This window comes from Microtus pennsylvanicus, chromosome 3 (assembly GCF_037038515.1).
Source record: "Microtus pennsylvanicus isolate mMicPen1 chromosome 3, mMicPen1.hap1, whole genome shotgun sequence".
NCBI lineage: Eukaryota > Metazoa > Chordata > Mammalia > Rodentia > Cricetidae > Microtus > Microtus pennsylvanicus.
Window position 1 is genome coordinate 26806332 of NC_134581.1, and position 18661 is coordinate 26824992.

The following is an 18661-nucleotide window of genomic DNA, read 5'->3' on the forward strand; positions in this document are numbered from 1 at the left end:
ATCCAGATTGGCTAGCACCAAAGCAGCAGCTGGTGTGCTCTGTCCTCTCTAGACCTGGGGAAGGTCGGGAACCACGGCAGATCCAGATTGGCTAGCACCAAAGCAGCAGCTGGTGTGCTCTGTCCTCTCTAGACCTGGGGAAGGTCGGGAACCACGGCGTAGATCCAGATTGGCTAGCACCAAAGCAGCAGCTGGTGTGCTCTGTCCTCTCTAGACCTGGGGAAGGTCGGGAACCACGGCAGATCCAGATTGGCTAGCACCAAAGCAGCAGCTGGTGTGCTCTGTCCTCTCTAGGGTAACCTGTCTTTGCCATTAGTTAAATGTACGTTCTTGTTTAGAAGCCAGAATGCGCAAAAGTTCTTCCTTCTACCCACCCCCCAGGGGTATCAGTCAAGCGAGAAAAGAAGGGCCATCCTCCATTCATTCCGCCAGCCCTTCTACGTTCACAGGAAAACAGTGTTTGCCCTTTAAAAGCCAGCTGCCTTAATAGACAGCTCATTCTTGCAGTGCGACATTTCAGAGAACGGGAACCAGTCCTAAGGAACAAGATTCAGATGGGAAAATGCCTTCACCACTTGGGACTATTGCGTGCTGGTGGAATTTGCTGAAACAAGGACATAGAACTCTGAGGGCTTAGGAGACAGCCTCTGAGCCTGTTTGCCAGGTTTCTCAAGCCAGCAGGTGTCTGGGCAAGCTTGATCCTGAGATGAACCCATGGTAGGCAGGCCATCCTAAACACTGCTCCATTTCAACAAGAGAAAAAGAACCCACGAACCTGTTCCCTTTTCATCTTTGCAAACAGGCAACCTAAAACGTTTACCTGGACCCATTGCATCATTCACGAATCTGACAATACCCGTTCTCACAGTCTGTGCTTGCAACTACAGGTCTGGAGGCCCGTTGTTTACCTATTCACCATAATGAGTGAGGTGGCCCCAGTCAGCCTCCCCTATGTGGAGTGCGATCAGTAGCTCACAGAGTCACTCCGAGTTTCAGGTAAGAAAATGAACTTCCCTCATCACGCCGTGTTACCTTGAATCTGATACCTTTCAGTGCGCTGCAGCCTAGCATACACAGCTTGTCCACGCCCCTGCTGGAACCCATTTTGAAGACAAAAGTCAAAAGGACGTTCCTCTTCCTAGACACAGTTCTGTTCTGTAAAGGGCTTCTGTTTTGTAATCTGTTTTCGAGATCTGGTGCTTGTGTTTCTAACACCCCATCACGTGTGGTCTGACGTAGACCTCACCATGACTATGAGCAAATGCACTGTGAGGCTGGGTGTGGGATGGCGGAGCCAGCTCCCTGCAGCAAACCGCCCTTTGTCAGAAAATTTCCATAGGGCCTTGCAAGCCCACGCGGTGGATTCTGCTTCCATAGGCCGGCCTGCGCTAGCTGGATATGGAATGTGGGTTTGACTTTTGCAGGATTCCAGGTCAGTATCCTCATAGAGAGCATTCTTTTTTTAGTTAGGGTTGATTTCTACGTTTCTTTTTATAGAACACGACTTGCAGTAGAGAGGGGAGAAGTTGTTTGTCGGTTCAATGCTATTATTTTATTTATGTTAGGAACTGAGTCGTTTGAGTGCTGGCAGGAAGGCTTGGCCTTCTTTGATCGGAAGATTTAGAAAACCGGAGTCCAGACTGCCTCTGGAGAGCAGCCTTCCCCTGGCCAGGGCCGCTTCATTTTCCTCTGTCATGTCTTAGAGATTTGCCGATAAAACACAACAGACTTTGGGAGTTGGGGAGATGACTGACAGGATAGAATGTTTATTTTGCAAGCTTGTGGACCTGCGTTTAGATCGCTAATACTTAATATGGCATGAGCTTATAACTATGGTGCTGGAGGGAATAGACAGAAGGATATCGAGAATTCACTGTCTGGTCCGATTGGTAACCTTCATATTCAGTGAGCGACCCTGTCTCTAGAAAAGCGGAGTGGAAAGCAATGGAGGAGATACCTGACAGTCTCTGGTCTCTTCATATGCACAGATAGGCACATGTACACGCACACATGCACGCACACTAAACACCAGATTTTGATGGCAAGCCCTATAAAGAGGTACATGGTAAATTCATAGAGTTTACATGGGAATTATAATTCTAGGTGTTTTGGTATTTTGATAGAATTGTCTTAACTGGCTAAAGAGAAAGAAGCTTTAATTAAACAAGATACTGGGAAGTAATGGCTGCATCATTGCCAAGGATTGTTTTCAAATTCAGTCAGGAACAAAGGCCTAAAAACAGCATTGTGGATAGGATGATGTAGGACCTGATTTTTAAATAAAACGAGTGGACAAAATCATTTGAACAGGAAGTTTGTCGTGACCAAAATAGGTCTTGAGACTTAGAAAACAAGAAGCAAGCAGTAGTAAATTGTACCAACAGGGTAAGATGACAACCGAGCCAATCAAAGAACAGTTTTCACTGAGACTGGTCAGGAGCAGCCCTGTGGTCCAACCAGGCCGTGGTCCACCTGGCCCGTGGTCCACCTAGCTGCTTAGCCATACTCAAATCCAAAGAGAACGCTCATCTCAAGGTGGGGAACAGTGTGCTTCTGTGTGACTGTGGGCATGGCTCCATCCCTCGTCCCTCAGTCTCCTCACCTGTCTCCTAGGAATTCTACTTTGTGTCATTTTCAGTCACTTTGTGTGTAATTCTTTTAGGCATACATGTAATTTTTTTTCATTGAGTAAAATAAAATAAATTTCCTAGAGGCAAAAATTATTTCAAAGTATTATGAATGTTGCCTTATGGATTAGCACAATACTTTCAAAGTTTTTGTCTTAGGATATACTTATTCTTTTTTTATTTATGCATGAGTGTTTTGCCTGCATGTATGTCTATGCACCACTTGCATGTCTGCTGCTCACAGAGACCAGAAGAGGGTGTTAGATCCCCTCAATCTGGGATTATATATGATTGTGAGCTGCTATGAAGCGTGTCCTGTGGAAGAACAAGTGCTCTTAACCACTGAGCCATCTCTTCAATCCCTGGACTTACCACTGAAGATTCAAAGAGGTTTTGTTCAGCTGAGGTCTGTCACTATTTGCCATATTCAAAAACTCAAATGAGTATTTAAATGCTCATGCAAAATGACTTTGTTCAACCTAATTAAACAATCAAGTAACATTTAAAATGACGATAGTATAAAATAAATCAGTAAGAAGAATTATATTTTGTCAAATATCTTCAATTTTGGCTTAGTAAAAAGATAACTTGATTTTCACATCTGTTCTTACATCCAGTTGTAATACAACATATTATATTAGTTGAGGTATATAAAGAAATTCAACCTTGCACAAATGGTTGGAAAAGAGGATTTTTTTAAATAGCCCTTCTAGTTAATTGTGGATAGTCTTTGATATTACATCAAAATTTGACAAGATGATCTCTTAAAAGTTAGTTGAAACAAGAACTTTGAACCTGGCGTACTTTATTACTTATAAATCTACTAGTCTCTGTTGTACATGTTAACACATGCATTGGTCACTAGAAAATACTGGTCCCCTCAGTCAGGCCAACCTCCAGATTTGCTAAACAATATCCAAAAAACATATTTATTCACATCACTATCAGCCTCATCAGAAAAATCATTCTGTATTTGGAAATGTCACTTCCAAAATTTAAATTTCATAAAAAAATAATATTTGATTATTGGTAGCAAAATACCTATGCCCATGAAATGACAGGGAATCTTGGTCTGTTTTCAAAACTCTAAACAGCTGCAGTCTGTCTACCAGCGATTCTCTCGAAACGGTAATCCACGACAGAAGGTTAAGCTGGTCAAGCCCACAACTAAACTACCCAGCTGCTTTCCCTGGTAGCAGTTCTGTTCCAGTGTGCAGAGATTTACATATGCCACTTTAGCACACAGAATCCTTAAACACACACACGTCTCGAGGTTAAAAGTTAATAAAATGATTAAGTTTTATTCCTTCCATTGATTATCTGCAGCATGGTGCCTGCTGAGGTGCCAGAACCTACCTGTCATTGCTACTGGACCATTCTATACTTTTCATCATACAAAAAAACACATAAATAATACCTCTGTGTCATTACAAAAGTAGTTTTGACCACACAAATCTAGAAAATGCCTTAGGAAATCCAGAGGCCTTTGAAACATGTTTTAAAAACTGTCAGGCTAAAGGAAACAGGAATATAATTGGCAAGAACTCATTTTTATTTTCCTCTTACTTGGCTCTGGTTTAAGCAGACGTGGGCTCACTTAGGTCTAATTTTTAAGACTCTTAACTCAGGAAGTTCTGTTTGCACAATATATAAATTAGGACATTTGCTTACATGCTCTTTGCTCATCATCAGCATGGTCAGCATGCACTGTGCTACAGGTATACAGAGGACAAAGATGGGCAAGGCTGCCCCTGCACTTTGGGGACTCATAAAGAAAGATACACGTGAACAAATGTATTCCCAGAAGCTCCAGTGTGGGCATGAACACACAACCAGAAATCATAGGAGGAGGCTGCCCCCGTGAGGTATTGCTTGAGACGGGTATGTCTAAAGACTGCCAAGTAGGAGAGCTCCAGGCGGGAGAAGCATGATGCACACAGAAAGCAGGTCTTCCAGTGCTATGAGAAAAGTGGTCCATGAAAAGGTAGATGTGCTTTCTGGACCTCTGGATGGGGGTGGGAAGCTGGGATGGAGGAGGGACTGCTGCTTCCGACTGTTTGAATCTTTACCATGAGCCGAGATTTATTTTCTTTTTCATGAGGTAGGTAATTCTGGAGCTGTGGCTGTAGCTCAGTCAGTAGAGTGTGCTCCACAAACATGAAGACCATTGGCACCCATTACCCATATAAGAAAGTCGGGCATGCTTGCAATCCCAGCACTGAGGATGCAGAGTCAGATAATCTCACTAAAACAGTGAGCCCTCCCAAAGTGAGAGATCTTGTCTCAGAAATCAAGGTGGATGGTTCCTTAGGATCAACACCTGAGACTGGCCTCTGACCTCCACATGGGCATGCACACATGTACCATGTATACCCACCCCCAATATAAGCATCTGCACACACACATCAACACATACACAAGGTAGTTGATTTTGAAAGCAAACATAGCAGAATAACTTTATTACTCATATTTACTTATTTGTTATAGCTACTTTTTTTGAGACAGGGTTTCTCTATGTAACAGCCCTGTCTGTTCTGGAACCAGCTCTGTAGACCATGCTTGCCTCAAATGCAGAGATCCGCCTGTCTCTGTCTCCTGAATACTGGGATTAAAGGCATGCACCACCACTGGCCAGCTGTATTTGTTTTTAAATGGTGTCTTGCATGTAGCCCAGGTTGGCCTTGAATTTATTGTCCTCCTTCCTCAGCCTCCCAAGTGCTGGGATTATAAGGGTGCACCAAGATACCTGGCCTTGCAAAGTCATGTTAGTTATTCGAAATATCTGACTTAGGTGTCCATGTTTGTATTGTACTTATATGTGTTTATTCTGTAGAATCGGAGTGTGGCAGGGGACAAAACCAGCTCAAAAGTCTAAATAGGCTGATTAACTAAAATTTCCCGCGGCAACTGCGTACTCACACAAGATATGTTTTATGTTAAAAAGCACATGACTTTTATGTTAGATTTTGTGCAGCTATATATTCTGCTTACATACTTATGTATGTAAATATAGGATGACCATTCATCTTCTTGGGATCTAGTCCCAGTATGTGCCGTTTCTCTAGCATAGTTATTAATTACACCTGCTTTCTCTCTCTAATCTCTAATAGGGTGCTGAATTAGTCACCCTATTTCTATACCTGTACTTATAAATAGAAGTGTATTATATGTTCAAATATTCATCCTTTAGTCATACATACATGTGTCTATATGTGTGTGTATTTATTTATTTAAAAGTGCTTTTAAACACTATTCTGGTTAAAATACAAACTTAGGGGTTGATAAGATGACTCAGCTGATCAAGGCACTTGTCAGGCAAGCCTGATGACCTGAGTTCAATCCCTGGAGCCCACATGAGACTAAAGAGAAGACATGACTGCACAAAGGTGTCCTCTGACCTTGGTGTGTGTGCTGATACATATGGATGCCTCCTCCCACGCATAAACAACAAATACACGTTCATAAATACAGTTTAAACAATACAGACTCAGCAAACTAGTAACATAGCTCAGGTTTGGCAGTTATCAAATTACAGGTTGTTTTACTATTGACTCACCTAAATTTTTATATCTAGAATGGTTTTGTTAGCCTTTTAAATTTTTTTGTTTTGTATGTATGAATGCTTTGCCACATATGTGTCTAGTGCCCACCAAGGCCAGAAGAGGATGTCAGATTCCCCAGAACTGGAATTTCAGACAATTGTGAGCAGCCAATGTGGGTGCTAGGAATTGAACATGGGTTCTCTGGAAAAGCAGCCAGTGCTCATAACTGCTGAGCCAGCCCCCCGTTTTAGCCTTTTCATGGTTCTATATTTTTTCCTCAGTAGCACTGCTAAGAATAGTGAACTTGTTGCATGAAACTTTTTTAGAAAACATTTTAGAAATTACATGTAAATTAAACTTCATCTTCTCTGTGATTTACACATTTTGTTCCAAAATCTATTGTGGGCCTTCTGTCTGCAGAGGAGGCTCCTGGCCTTCTGTCTGCCGAGGTTCCTGGCCTTCTATCTGCTGAGGAGGCTCCTGGCCTTCCATCTGCAGAGGCTCCTCTGACTTCTCTTTTAAGTTACTCACTGTGGAGAAACGTGGTGGGTTTGCTGTAGAGTGCTTACATCTCTAATGTCAGAGAATACCGATGTTGGTGAGAAGGGCCTCCTTCCCTTCAGTGCTAAGTTTGTCCCCTGTCCCGTCCCTGTGTCATCGTGTCCCGTCCCCCCCCCCCCACCGTCATCTACTTCCTGTTTCTTTAGCTGATGCTGCTGTGACAAAGCCACCTAAGGGCTGGTGAAATGACTCATCAGACAAAGGCGTTTGCCCTGCAAGCCTAGTGGACGTCTTTGCAACCCATGTAATGGTAGGAGAGAAGAGAGTCCCCAAAGCTGCCCTCTGACCTCCACACACATACCCCGGCACCTGGATCGCCCTCTACATCACACACAGAGTAATGGTTTGTTTTGAATTTTAAAAAGGCAACTTAAGGGGAAAAGGATTCATTCCAGCTCATAGTTCTAGGAGTCACTCCATCATGGAGGAGATGGAAAGGCGTGGGAGCTTGAAGCAGCTGTCTCATTGCATCCACGATCAGGAAGCGGAGAATAATGAATGCATGCTGCTCCTTAGACACATTTCCCCATCACACCATCCGAACTCCCAACCAAATAATGGTGCCACCCACACTGGGCAGGTCTCCCGCTCTCGGGGCCATTAAGATAACCTCCCACAGGCATGTCCAGAGGTCGACCTCCCAAGTGATTATAGATTGTCAAGTTGAAGATAGTAATTATCACACTTTTTGTTCTTAAATACCAGTGCTCTAACCCCAGCTACTAAGAAATGCTGCTTGGCCGTGAATGGTCAGATGGCAGGATGTGCATGCAGGGGGCATGACTACAGGGCACCAGTCCTCGCCAAGCCACTGACTGCTCCAATCCTTCCTGCTTTTCAAGAAGAGACGTCATTTCTCATGTGTGTGTGTGTGTGTGTGTGTGTGTGTGTGTGTGTACAGAGACATTAAACAGGATAAGAAGATGCACCTATGGGGAAAGTAGATCCTATAGGATATGTTTCTGCTCTCCATTTTACTGGTGGAAACAATTCCCCACAATTCCAGAAAAGACTCATGAAAAATTAAGTTTGAGACAAGGCAAAGCAAAGTAGAATTAGCGTTAAATAAAGAAACTGAAACAACAGTCGCAGCAGAGGCCCCGGCTAGGAGTGGCTGCAGCAGATGACCGAAAGCCCAAGCTTCCTCATTGGAGGACTGAAGCTGATGAACACGCATGCAGTTTCTTTGTCAAAACTGATGGACTCATAGGAAGGTGCCCATTCGCTGTGACCAAAGGTGATGGAAGAATTTATCAGATGTTGCTTGTGTAAAGGATGCTAAATAGACCATGGGGCCCAGCTTATAACAAACCCTTTACAAAAAGATGAGAGGAGTTTTTGTATGGACATCTGGTCTATCTAACTGAGTAGCTGTCATGAGCTAAACACTATAGACTAACAAGACATTGCAGCTGGCAGAGAAATATTGCCGAGTTGTATGACTTTCTGGGCCTGCACGTACTGATGGCACGGGAGGTGAGCTCGAGGATGTGCTAATTCTTGTAGCCCACAGCAGAATAACGGTACACATTTAGATGCAAGGGTGACGGACTGGCAGAGAGCGAGAACAGCGAGTTACTGTCTGCGTGTTTTTTAAAATGGAAGGTACTAGAACAGAACAGATGGTACCACATGAAGTCAGGGCGTTCATCTCATTTGTGTCTTAGGTCACTGAGAGCCCTGTATCTGTTGCTCTGGATGCCTGTGGAAGCGGCTGCTTTGACCACTAGGGTGTCAGTAGGCTCTGGTCATCCCGGGTTCACAGTAAAACATACAGATGATTCAGCCGCCACCCAGCGGTGGTGTAAGAATGTGTGGTCTCTTAATTGTTAGCTTGATTGGGTTGAGAAGTGTACAGGTTTGTAAAACATGACCCAGGGTGTGTCAGAAAGGATGAGAGGAGAGGGCAGCACCAGGCTGGGGGCTTGAATAGAGTAAAAGCGAGGCAAGGGAGTCATGTAGCCTGGGCTCCTTTGTCTTTTCTTTTCCCTCTCTCCTTTCCCCCTCCCCTGCCACCTGTGAGCTGCCCTGCTCTACCACACTCTTCCAAAGTCAACTAAAACCTTTGAACCGTTGTTTCTTGGTCATTTTCCACAGCCCCAAGTCTAACGGAAGAGAATGAGTTGTGCACACTGCATGTGAACCTTTCTCACACCATCCAAGAGTCGCCGTGCCTTTCCGATGTCCTAGCTCGGGAGGCTGCGATGAGACTGAGAAACACACTGTCCTGGTGTGCTGTCTCGTCATCTTTGTTTGCCTTCATTTTAAAAACTCTAGTCTGGCTATAATAAAGGGGAAATCACGTGTGGCGAGGAGGTAGCTGTCCCTGGTTGTCAGACTCAGTCACACAGGCTGCCGTTCAGAGAAGAACTCCTCAGCGGACTGAATTAGCATAGTTCCTTCCATTCTCGCTACTTCTCTAAGCAGATACCTCACATAGAGGTACCACTCACCTATGGGAAACTTTTAAAAATAAATTAACAAATTACTTCCGTTTTATGAATTATGTTTGGATCAGATTATTAAGGTTATCACTGAACACATATAAAAGAGGCAGGGAGTATGGCTCAATGGTAAAGCCTTGACCAGCATGTAGAGGCCAGGGAGTCAGTCCTCAGCAACACACACACACACATCAAATATAGTCAGGTGTGTTGATGCATGCCCTTATTCCCACTGCTCAGGAAGAGAGGCGGGCCTGTCTCTGTGAATTCAGTGCCAGCCTGGCCTACAGAGCTAGTTCCAGGCCAGCAGGGCTTGGGATGTGACCCACCTAGCATGTGTGATAGGCTGACTTTAATCCCCAGGTCCTCTGTAGGGGAGGGGATGTCAAAGAAGGTAGAGGCAGGTAAATCTGAGTTCAAGGCCAGCTTTGTCTGGATACCAAGTTGCAAGCTAGTCGGGGCTAAATAGTAAGACCTTGTCTTAAGGTGAAAGTCAGGTGAATAGAAGGTGTCTCTAAAAGACCGTGATGCCACTCAGCCTCAGAGAGTCTCAGAGCAGCAGCCTTGAGCGTGGAGACCCTTCCTGCTTGGACATACAGAAATCCGCCCTCCCCATATTTGGACACACACACATAGCTGAGACTTCGCAGACGGCAGGGGAAGGAGTCCTGGGAGATTTCCAGCTACAGCTACTGGCAATGGCATGAGAACCAGTCTGGGGCGAGAAGGTTGGGCTTCTCATGTTGACTTCCAAGTCTTAGGAAGAACAACAAGATGAGATGAAAGTCTGAGTTTTCATGTGTAAAAATAGTTTCCCCCACAAGTAGTTAACAGCTAGAAATGAACAAGCCACTGCTGGAAGCCCCCTGACCATTTGTCTCTCATTTCAGATGACAGTCATGTCCCTCTCCAGGGACCTCAAGGACGACTTCCACAGTGACACGGTGCTCTCCATCTTAAATGAGCAGCGCATTCGGGGCATTTTATGCGATGTCACCATCATTGTGGAAGACACCAAGTTTAAAGCCCACAGCAATGTCTTGGCTGCCTCAAGTCTTTATTTCAAAAATATATTTTGGAGCCATACGATCTGTATTTCCAGTCACGTCCTGGAGCTGGATGATCTGAAAGCCGAAGTGTTTACAGAAATCCTTAATTATATCTACAGCTCCACCGTTGTGGTCAAGAGGCAGGAAACGGTCACCGATCTTGCAGCTGCGGGAAAAAAGCTGGGAATATCATTCTTGGAAGACCTTAGTGACCGCAACTTCTCAAATTCCCCAGGTCCCTACGTAGTCTGCATTACTGAAAAGGGTGTGGTTAAAGAAGAAAAAAATGAAAAAAGGCATGAAGAACCAGCCATTACTAATGGGCCAAGGATCACAAATGCATTTTCCATCATTGAAACGGAAAATAGTAATAACATGTTTTCTCCACTGGACTTGAGGGCAAGCTTCAAAAAAGTGTCTGATTCCATGAGAACAGCCAGCCTCTGCCAGGAGAGGACCAATGTCTGCCACGAGGCAGAGCCTGTCCGCACGCTTGCTGAACACTCATACGCCGTTTCTTCCATCACTGAGGCTTACAGGAGTCAGCCTGTACGGGAACATGACATCAGTGTATCTGGTAAAACAGGAAAAGAAAATGGCGAGGCTCTTGCCACAAAAGCAAAGTCATGCCGAAAGCCAAAGACCCAAACCCAGGATTCTGACTCAAGCACAGAAAATAGATCACTGCTTCCAGTGACCAACCCAGAGCTTAATCAAGAAAGAAGCCCACAGCCAGCTCCAATTCTGTCACACTCAAAATCTCCCAGCAATGAGGGAGACGTCCATTTTCCCAGAGAAGAGGACAGCCGACCCTCCGATATTCCTGGTCCAGCAGTGGCAGAGGTCCCGCCCCTTGTTTATAATTGCAGCTGTTGCTCCAAATCCTTTGACAGCAGCACACTGCTCGGCGCCCACATGCAGCTCCACAGGCCGACCCAGGAGCCTTTGGTGTGCAAGTACTGCAACAAGCAGTTCACCACCCTCAACAGACTGGACCGGCACGAGCAGATCTGCATGCGGTCTAGCCACGTGCCCATCCCAGGGGGAAGCCAACCGTTTTTAGAAAACTACCCCACCATTGGACAAAATGGAAGTTCATTCACAAGTCCAGAATCTTTAGTACCAGAAAATAGGATTGGTGAGCTTGCCAGCGCTGGGGGTGCCTTGCCAGATGAGGAGCACATGGTGAAACTTGTGAACGGGCAGATGCTCTACAGTTGCATCGTGTGCAAGCGTAGTTATGTGACTTTGTCCAGCCTCCGAAGGCATGCGAACGTTCACTCGTGGAGAAGAACATATCCTTGCCACTACTGCAACAAGGTCTTTGCCCTGGCCGAGTACAGGACACGACATGAGATCTGGCATACTGGAGAGAGACGGTACCAATGCATATTTTGTCTCGAAACGTTTATGACCTACTACATACTAAAAAACCATCAGAAGTCTTTTCATGCCATAGATCACAGACTCTCCATCAATAAAAAAACTGCCAATGGAGGCTTGAAGCCTGCTGTCTATCCCTATAAACTTTACAGGCTCCTGCCTATGAGATGCAAGAGGGCACCGTATAAGAGCTTCCGGAAATCTTCCTACGAACGTTCTCGAGAAAACAGTCAAAGGAGCGAGACTGCACCAGATACATTTGTCGTTCCAAATTCACAAAGCTCTGAAATGCCCACACTGAACTTCCAAGATGGCGGGAACACCTTGACCGGCAGCCCTGCCATCCCAGGGGAAACGCCTTCACATCAGGGTGCACCCACTTCTGCCAAAGTAAATGCAGAAGGCATCAAATGGAAGAAGGAGGCCCTGAAAACTGATCCCGTCGATAGCTTGGATTCAACCGAGGGGTCGGTTTCTTCCGCAGAAAACACTGTCAGTGTCAAGCTCCAGGCAGAGTCCACACATGGCAGTGACCACGCGGCCTCTGTGATCAGCTATGGTGGCTCGGTGCCCTCTGTCATCGTGCACAGCAGCCAGTTCTCATCCGTGATCAAACACAGCAATACAGTTGCTGCCCTGACCAGCAGCAATGACAAAGTCCCTTCCCAACCATCTGTCAGTCCGCCCCTGAAAGAGGATAGCAAACTGGGGGCAGATAAAGCCAGTAAACTTGCAAGCAGACCCAAGAGCATTAAGGAGAAAAAGAAAGCTCTTTCGTGTAACAAGGGAGAAGTAACAGAGGAGGCCAAGCACGTTAGTGATCATGGAGGGTCTTTGGGCAAAACCACAAATGTCGTGGAAGAAACCAGTAAAATTGAGACTTACATTGCAAAGCCTGCTCTGCCTGGCACCTCCACAAACAGCAACGTTGCACCCCTTTGCCAAATAACAGTGAAAATTGGGAATGAAGCCATCGTGAAAAGGCGTATCCTTGGGTCAAAGCTGTTTTGCAAAAGAGGGAGAAAGCCCAAATATCAAATGCAGGAGGAGACGTTGCCTCAGGAGAGTGACCCAGAAAGCCGTGGGGACAGCCCCCTTGGGCTTTGCCAGGCTGACTGCGTAGAGATGAGTGAAGCCTTTGATGACGTAAGTGACCAGGATTCCACTGACAAGCCGTGGCGCCCATACTACAACTACAAGCCCAAGAAGAAATCCAAACAGTTGAGGAAAATGAGAAAGGTCAAGTGGAGAAAGGAGCGTGGGAGCAGAAGCCCCAGCGGTAGGCGCAGGTACCCAGCTGAACTGGATCGTGCAGAGGTGAAGCCACCAGATAAGGCTTTTGAAGAAGAAGAAAATAAAGAGATGCCCAAGCTCCAGTGTGAGCTCTGCGATGCCGACAAAGCAGCAGGGGTGGACGCCGAAGGCAAACACCACCAACACCTCGCGCTGAAGCCTTACATCTGCGAGCTTTGTGCAAAGCAGTTCCAGAGCCCCTCCACGCTCAAAATGCACATGCGCTGCCATACTGGAGAGAAGCCGTACCAATGCAAGACCTGTGGGCGGTGCTTCTCAGTGCAAGGGAACTTGCAGAAACATGAGCGCATCCACCTGGGGGTGAAGGAATTCGTCTGTCAGTATTGTAACAAGGCGTTCACGTTGAACGAGACTCTCAAAATCCACGAGAGAATCCACACCGGGGAAAAGCGTTACCACTGCCAGTTCTGCTTCCAGGGATTTTTATATCTTTCCACAAAGCGGAATCACGAGCGGCGGCATGTTCGCGAGCACGATGGGAAAGGCTTTGCTTGCTTCCAGTGCCCCAAAATATGCAAGACAGCTGCTGCCCTCAGAATGCACCAAAAGAAACATTTATTCAAGACCTTAACCAAGCAGGAGAATACTGGTGACATGTGCCATGAAAACTCGGATCTCTTGGAGAGTCAGCTTTGCACTGATTTGGAAGACAGCGACCAAAAGGATGACATGCAAACCTTTGCTGAAAACGTTAGTGACAACAGTTAGAAAAGTCTTCAAAAAATTGTTTGTGAGATTTTTTTCTTTCAGTTTTTTTTTTTAAGTTTAGTTTTGTTCACTTACGAGTCACAAAGGCGTGGGGAAGCTAATTCTCATTTGTGTAAACTCTTCAAAAAAAAAAAAAGGATCCTAGCACCTCCTTTGGGTTTTATCATTCATTTCTCACGGAGTGCATAAAACAAGATAGCTGCATTCTCTAAGGACCCACGTATTTTGTGAAGGCTAATAAAGTTCTTAGCTGTAGTATTTTGAACGGTGAAAGAAAGCCGCTAAATTTTAGCCTAATTTCAAACATTCTCGTGAGTGCTAATGAGGCCTGCTGGACTGTCGTTAGTCACTGGAGAAAATGAGGGTCAGGATCATGAAAATGACGTCTCTGAGATGTGTTCAATGCTAAGTGAGGTGTGACAGTATTTATCCCCCTCCAGTTTCTGCACTATTAATCTTTGTTTAAATTAATGGGTATTTACAGAATACTTCACAATATAACTGAAAATCTGTAATGGGTAGCCTACAGTAGGACACTTATACATCATCTAGAACTACTTTTCTGCAACATAAACCTTGTAAAATACATATATGAGTCACTATAACCTTTAACTCTCTGTGTCCCTTATAGAGAATTATAACGAGCAATAGACCTGCAAATACTGAGGACTGGTGTCGAAATCATAGAGCATTTTGAATCTGACTTATGAGCATGTGTGTGCTTCTCGATGGAATGCTGTGCTGTTATTAGAACCACTCAAGTCACACAAAACATAAGTCATGCCTTACCTATGGGGAAAGCCTTCCCAGAACCTACCTGAGATTACCTATGCCGTATAACCCTTTGCAGTGGCCTCACCTCAGAGAATGAAGAATAGTCAAATCCTTCTGAACTCTCTGCAGTCTTCCAGCCATCCCAAGGCCATGGATGTTGGGGGCTATTCCACACAGACTTAAGGGGTCAAATAATCCTGACGTCTCCCATTCTACTGAAGGTAGAGTACAAGACATACCTCTGTGGTAATGAAGTTTCAGGCATTTGGAAACAGCAGAAAGCCCGATCCCTGAATTGTACACCTTGGAGATAATGCAGCCCACAGGTCCATACTAACTAAAAGGACAGAAGCCCCCACTCCCACTGATGACATGAGGACAAGGGGAAGTGATGACCTTCCTTGCCTCAAACAGCAGCATTGTTTTTGCGGGATGGGGAGATAGGATGTGGAGGGACAGGGTTCTGCCCCTTACTATCATGACTCAGAAGCATCCACACAGCTAGAAGCTCTGTCTTCATGTTTGCAGACATCTAGCTCCCTCGTTAAAGCCTCATCTTTCTAAACCGTTTTTTATATTGATGCAAACTGTCTCAAAGTCTGTTTGCCCTCCAGGATGGTCTTTCACGTGAACTAGGATCCTGGAAAGCTGGAGCTCACTGTTCTTCCTGCTAAAACTGCCAGGATAGGAGGGAAGGAGGACTCATTCCTAACCTCCCTTCAGTCACCAGTATCAGCAAAATTCAGAAGAGTTCAAGAGAGGCCAGCAGCCATTCCTGTTCACTGGATTTGGTAGATGGAAACCCGAGGCTGAGAGGTTGTCATTACGGAGAAGTAGCTCAGAGGACTCCAGTTGGTTGCAACACGTGTTGTGTCTCCATGAAGAAGACTTAGTGTGGTTTGGGGTAGGCAAACATTCAAACACCCAGGAAAAAGGACATGATTCAAGGTGACCTTGTTATACTGTAGTTGTTAAGCAACTCCAATAGTGTATCTGCATTTACCATTTGTTCATCTACGTTCACCTACATGCAGTATTATGTACTAGAAGAAAACGGGGAAATGCAAGCAAATTCAACTTTATTTTTCTGTTGTATATATGTACACCCACACCGTTCACTTGTGTTTTGTTAAAGAGGTAGTCACAAAGGGCTTATGAAAATCACTTTTGAGTTAATAATTAGATGACAAGCAATCCTGTGATCCACTAATTTGTTTTATCTGTTATGATTATAAAGCAATCAGTTATGTATTTAAGTTGTTTTGATTTAACTACAAATATAAGATTATATGTACTGATGTCTCCCGGCCCTTATCTGTGGATATTTTTTAAATGGACTTGTATGCTGATAATTCTAGACCAAAGTAAATATGGCAGAATATTTATACATAAAAATAATTTTGCAAATATTTTCTATAATTGTATCGTTCATTTAAAATGTTGATAGTTTGTGTTAGTTTCAGGGAGGGGTGTATATTTTGATAAAATACTTGACTTTGTAATTCTGTATATTCTATACAATTTATAGCAGAGCCATTTTAAGACAACTGGTTACATTTTTTTTCTTGATTGTGAAAATGTTATGAGTGGTGTTTAATTATGCATCAAGTCCATAACGACCAAGTAGAATTACAGTGTAAACAGTGAGCATACTGTATTCTGTACAAGATATATTGTAATTTGCTGTTTTAGCATCTGTATTTTGGTTAGAAGATATTATTAAATGCAGATGTTAAGGATTGGAAAGGTTTAATTTTATTTTTAGAAATAATGAATATAAATTTGTTTTGCTTGATTAAAATAGCTTATTCCTACATTAAGTCTCTTTTTAAAATGTCTTAGTGTTAATTCTTGTGCAGCTATTTCATCTTGGTGAGTCAGGGCTTTGTTACACACAATACTCATTCAATATACAGTCTCCTTGCTTACATCTCCTGGTACCTACATGCTTCAGATTTATAAACTGTGATATTAAACTCCTTTAATCCCAGCACTCAGGAGGCAGAGGCAGGAAGATCTCTCTGAGTTTGAAGCCACTGGTCTATATAATGAGCTACTAAGAGAAACCAACAAAAAAACTGAGTAGCAGACATCGATCTCTCATAGATCACTGTCAGGATAAGCCTGATGTGATGTGGTGCCTCAGAGTGAATACTCACTTGAAAGTATTCTAGTCGCACAGCGAACAAATTACATTTACTGAGTCCTAGGCATTTGGCCATGTCTTTGGATCTAAGCATTCATTATCCACCCCCAGTTCTGAAAGGAGCCCCAGTCCCTGCTTTGTAGTGAACTTGGAGTGGCAGTCCTTCAGCTAGACAGGGTACTGCGTGCCCGATCCCAAAGCCCATGTGTTTGAACTTTCTCCGCGTTTTTAATAAAAATATTTATAGGAAACTGGAGAGTGAGGGGACAAGACAAAGTCAGACAGCTTTGGAATGCTCTAGAGGCTTCTGTGAAGTGGGCCAAAGGAAGCTGTGTCTAACTCAGTGTCGTATGTCCCCAGTTGCTCTTATGGTCTCGGGATATTGCCTCCATAAAACCTGCTTCCACAGCGTCTGCCTCGCCTGTTTTTTATTTTTTAAGATAATGGAGTGAAGTTATCATTTCATGCCGCTATCAGCCAGCTATCTTTCTTAGGAAGAAAATTGTTCCATTGTCACAGACGGTATTCCTAACCTTAGCTGGTCATCCTGTGGCAATACAGTCAGTCACAAGGGAAATGCAGAAAGGGGCTCTGAGAATGTAGTCCACCAACACAAGCGAAGAAATCCAGACTTTTTAAACACAACCTCATTATCTAGCAAAACATTTTTAATAGCTTGTAGCCAGGCATGGTGGTGCACACCTTTTATCCTAGCAACAAGGCAGAGGCAGATGGATTTCTGTGAGTTAGAGACCAACCTGGTCTACATAGTGAGTTCCAGGGCAGCCGGAGCTATTCAGAGAGACCCTGTCTCAAAAAGAGCTGGTAGCAATTAAGGAAGTACTCACATGAACAGCATCTAAAACAAATCAAATTTAAAAGGTGAGGCTTTGGGGAAAAAAAAAAAGAGTCAGGCAGTGGTGGCGCACGCCTTTAATCCCAGCACTCGTGAGGCAGAGGCAGGCGGATCTCTGTGAGTTCGAGACCAGCCTGGTCTACAAGAGCTAGTTCCAGGACAGGAACCAAAAGCAACAGAGAAACCCTGTCTCGAAAATCCAAAAAAAAAAAAAAAAAGAAAAGAAAAAAAAAGAAAAAAAAGGTGAGGCTTTGGTACATATTTTTTAAAATTCATGTGTCAGTCACCACCTTGTTGATACGGCTTCACTCCACCGCCCATCTCTCTCTTTGCAGAGGCAAGGACACTTCCAGTTTGGGTTTCGTCCATGTCTGAGAACTTCTTACCCCCCCCCCGCCCCAAACCCCGACCATCCTTTGGCTTTTCCTTCAAGATAGAGTTTTTTTCCTCCCTAGTTTGCACCCTTTGGCCCTAATTCTTCAGAAAATATGATCACTGAGCAGGTTTGTTGGCACGCAGTAATCTCTTGATTACAGACAATGAATGGAAAACCTGGTCATATTAGAAATGCTATATTTAGTGATGGCAAAGGCATCAATTATATAGTAAATGGTTTTGTGGGCCAAGGAGATGGTTCCGCTGGTAAAAGCACCTGCAACCAAGTCTAACAACTGGTTAGACTTGAAGGACTCACATAGTGGGAGGAGATTCCCACAAGTTGTCCTCTGACCTCCACACATGGGCTTCGGCAGAACACACACACACACACACACATATAAAAATATTTTTAATGTTTCTTAAAAAAAATCAGTGTTAGTCTCCTGATAAAAGTTATGTCTTCTGAGTAATTATAGGTGTAGGTATTTTTTGCCTAACATAAAAAAAACTTCTGTAGGTGGAGATTTTAAAAGCTGGATCAATGCTAATTTATATAGAATTATTTTTTGCTGCTGTTTGGTTTTGATTTGGGTTTTTAAAAACAGGGTCTGACTATGTAGGCCAGGCTTGCCTCAAGTCCAAGATCCTCCTCTTTCCACTCCCCTTCTGCTGTGATTACAGGTGGGCCTTAATGTTGTGGGATATTTGTTCACTGTGTAAAGGTATATTGCTGTGATTGGTGTAATAAAGAGTTGAATGGCCAATAGCTAGGCAGGAGTCAAAGGCAGGACTTCCAGGCAGAGAGAGAGGATGTAGGAGGAGGAATGTAGGTTCAGGAGGGAGACATACAGAATGAAAAAAGGTAAAAAAAAAAAAAAA

General features: G+C 44.2%; 1 protein-coding gene across 13 annotated transcripts in view; it reads left to right on the forward strand.

Moving 5' to 3' along the window:
* Window positions 1–16216, forward strand: part of Zbtb38 (zinc finger and BTB domain containing 38) — an 81540-nt gene extending 65324 nt beyond the window's left edge. For 11 of the 13 annotated variants that reach the window (XM_075964931.1, XM_075964933.1, XM_075964923.1 and 8 more), the window contains one exon: window positions 10065–16216. In XM_075964931.1, coding sequence (XP_075821046.1) covers window positions 10065–13628 — 3564 coding nt within the window. In that variant the 3' untranslated portion in view covers window positions 13629–16216. Of the gene's footprint in view, window positions 1–1268; window positions 1433–7042; window positions 7068–10064 lie in introns of those variants that run through there. The other 2 variants (XM_075964935.1, XM_075964930.1) reach the window with 2 other exon arrangements.
* Window positions 16217–18661: the final 2445 nt, after the last annotated feature.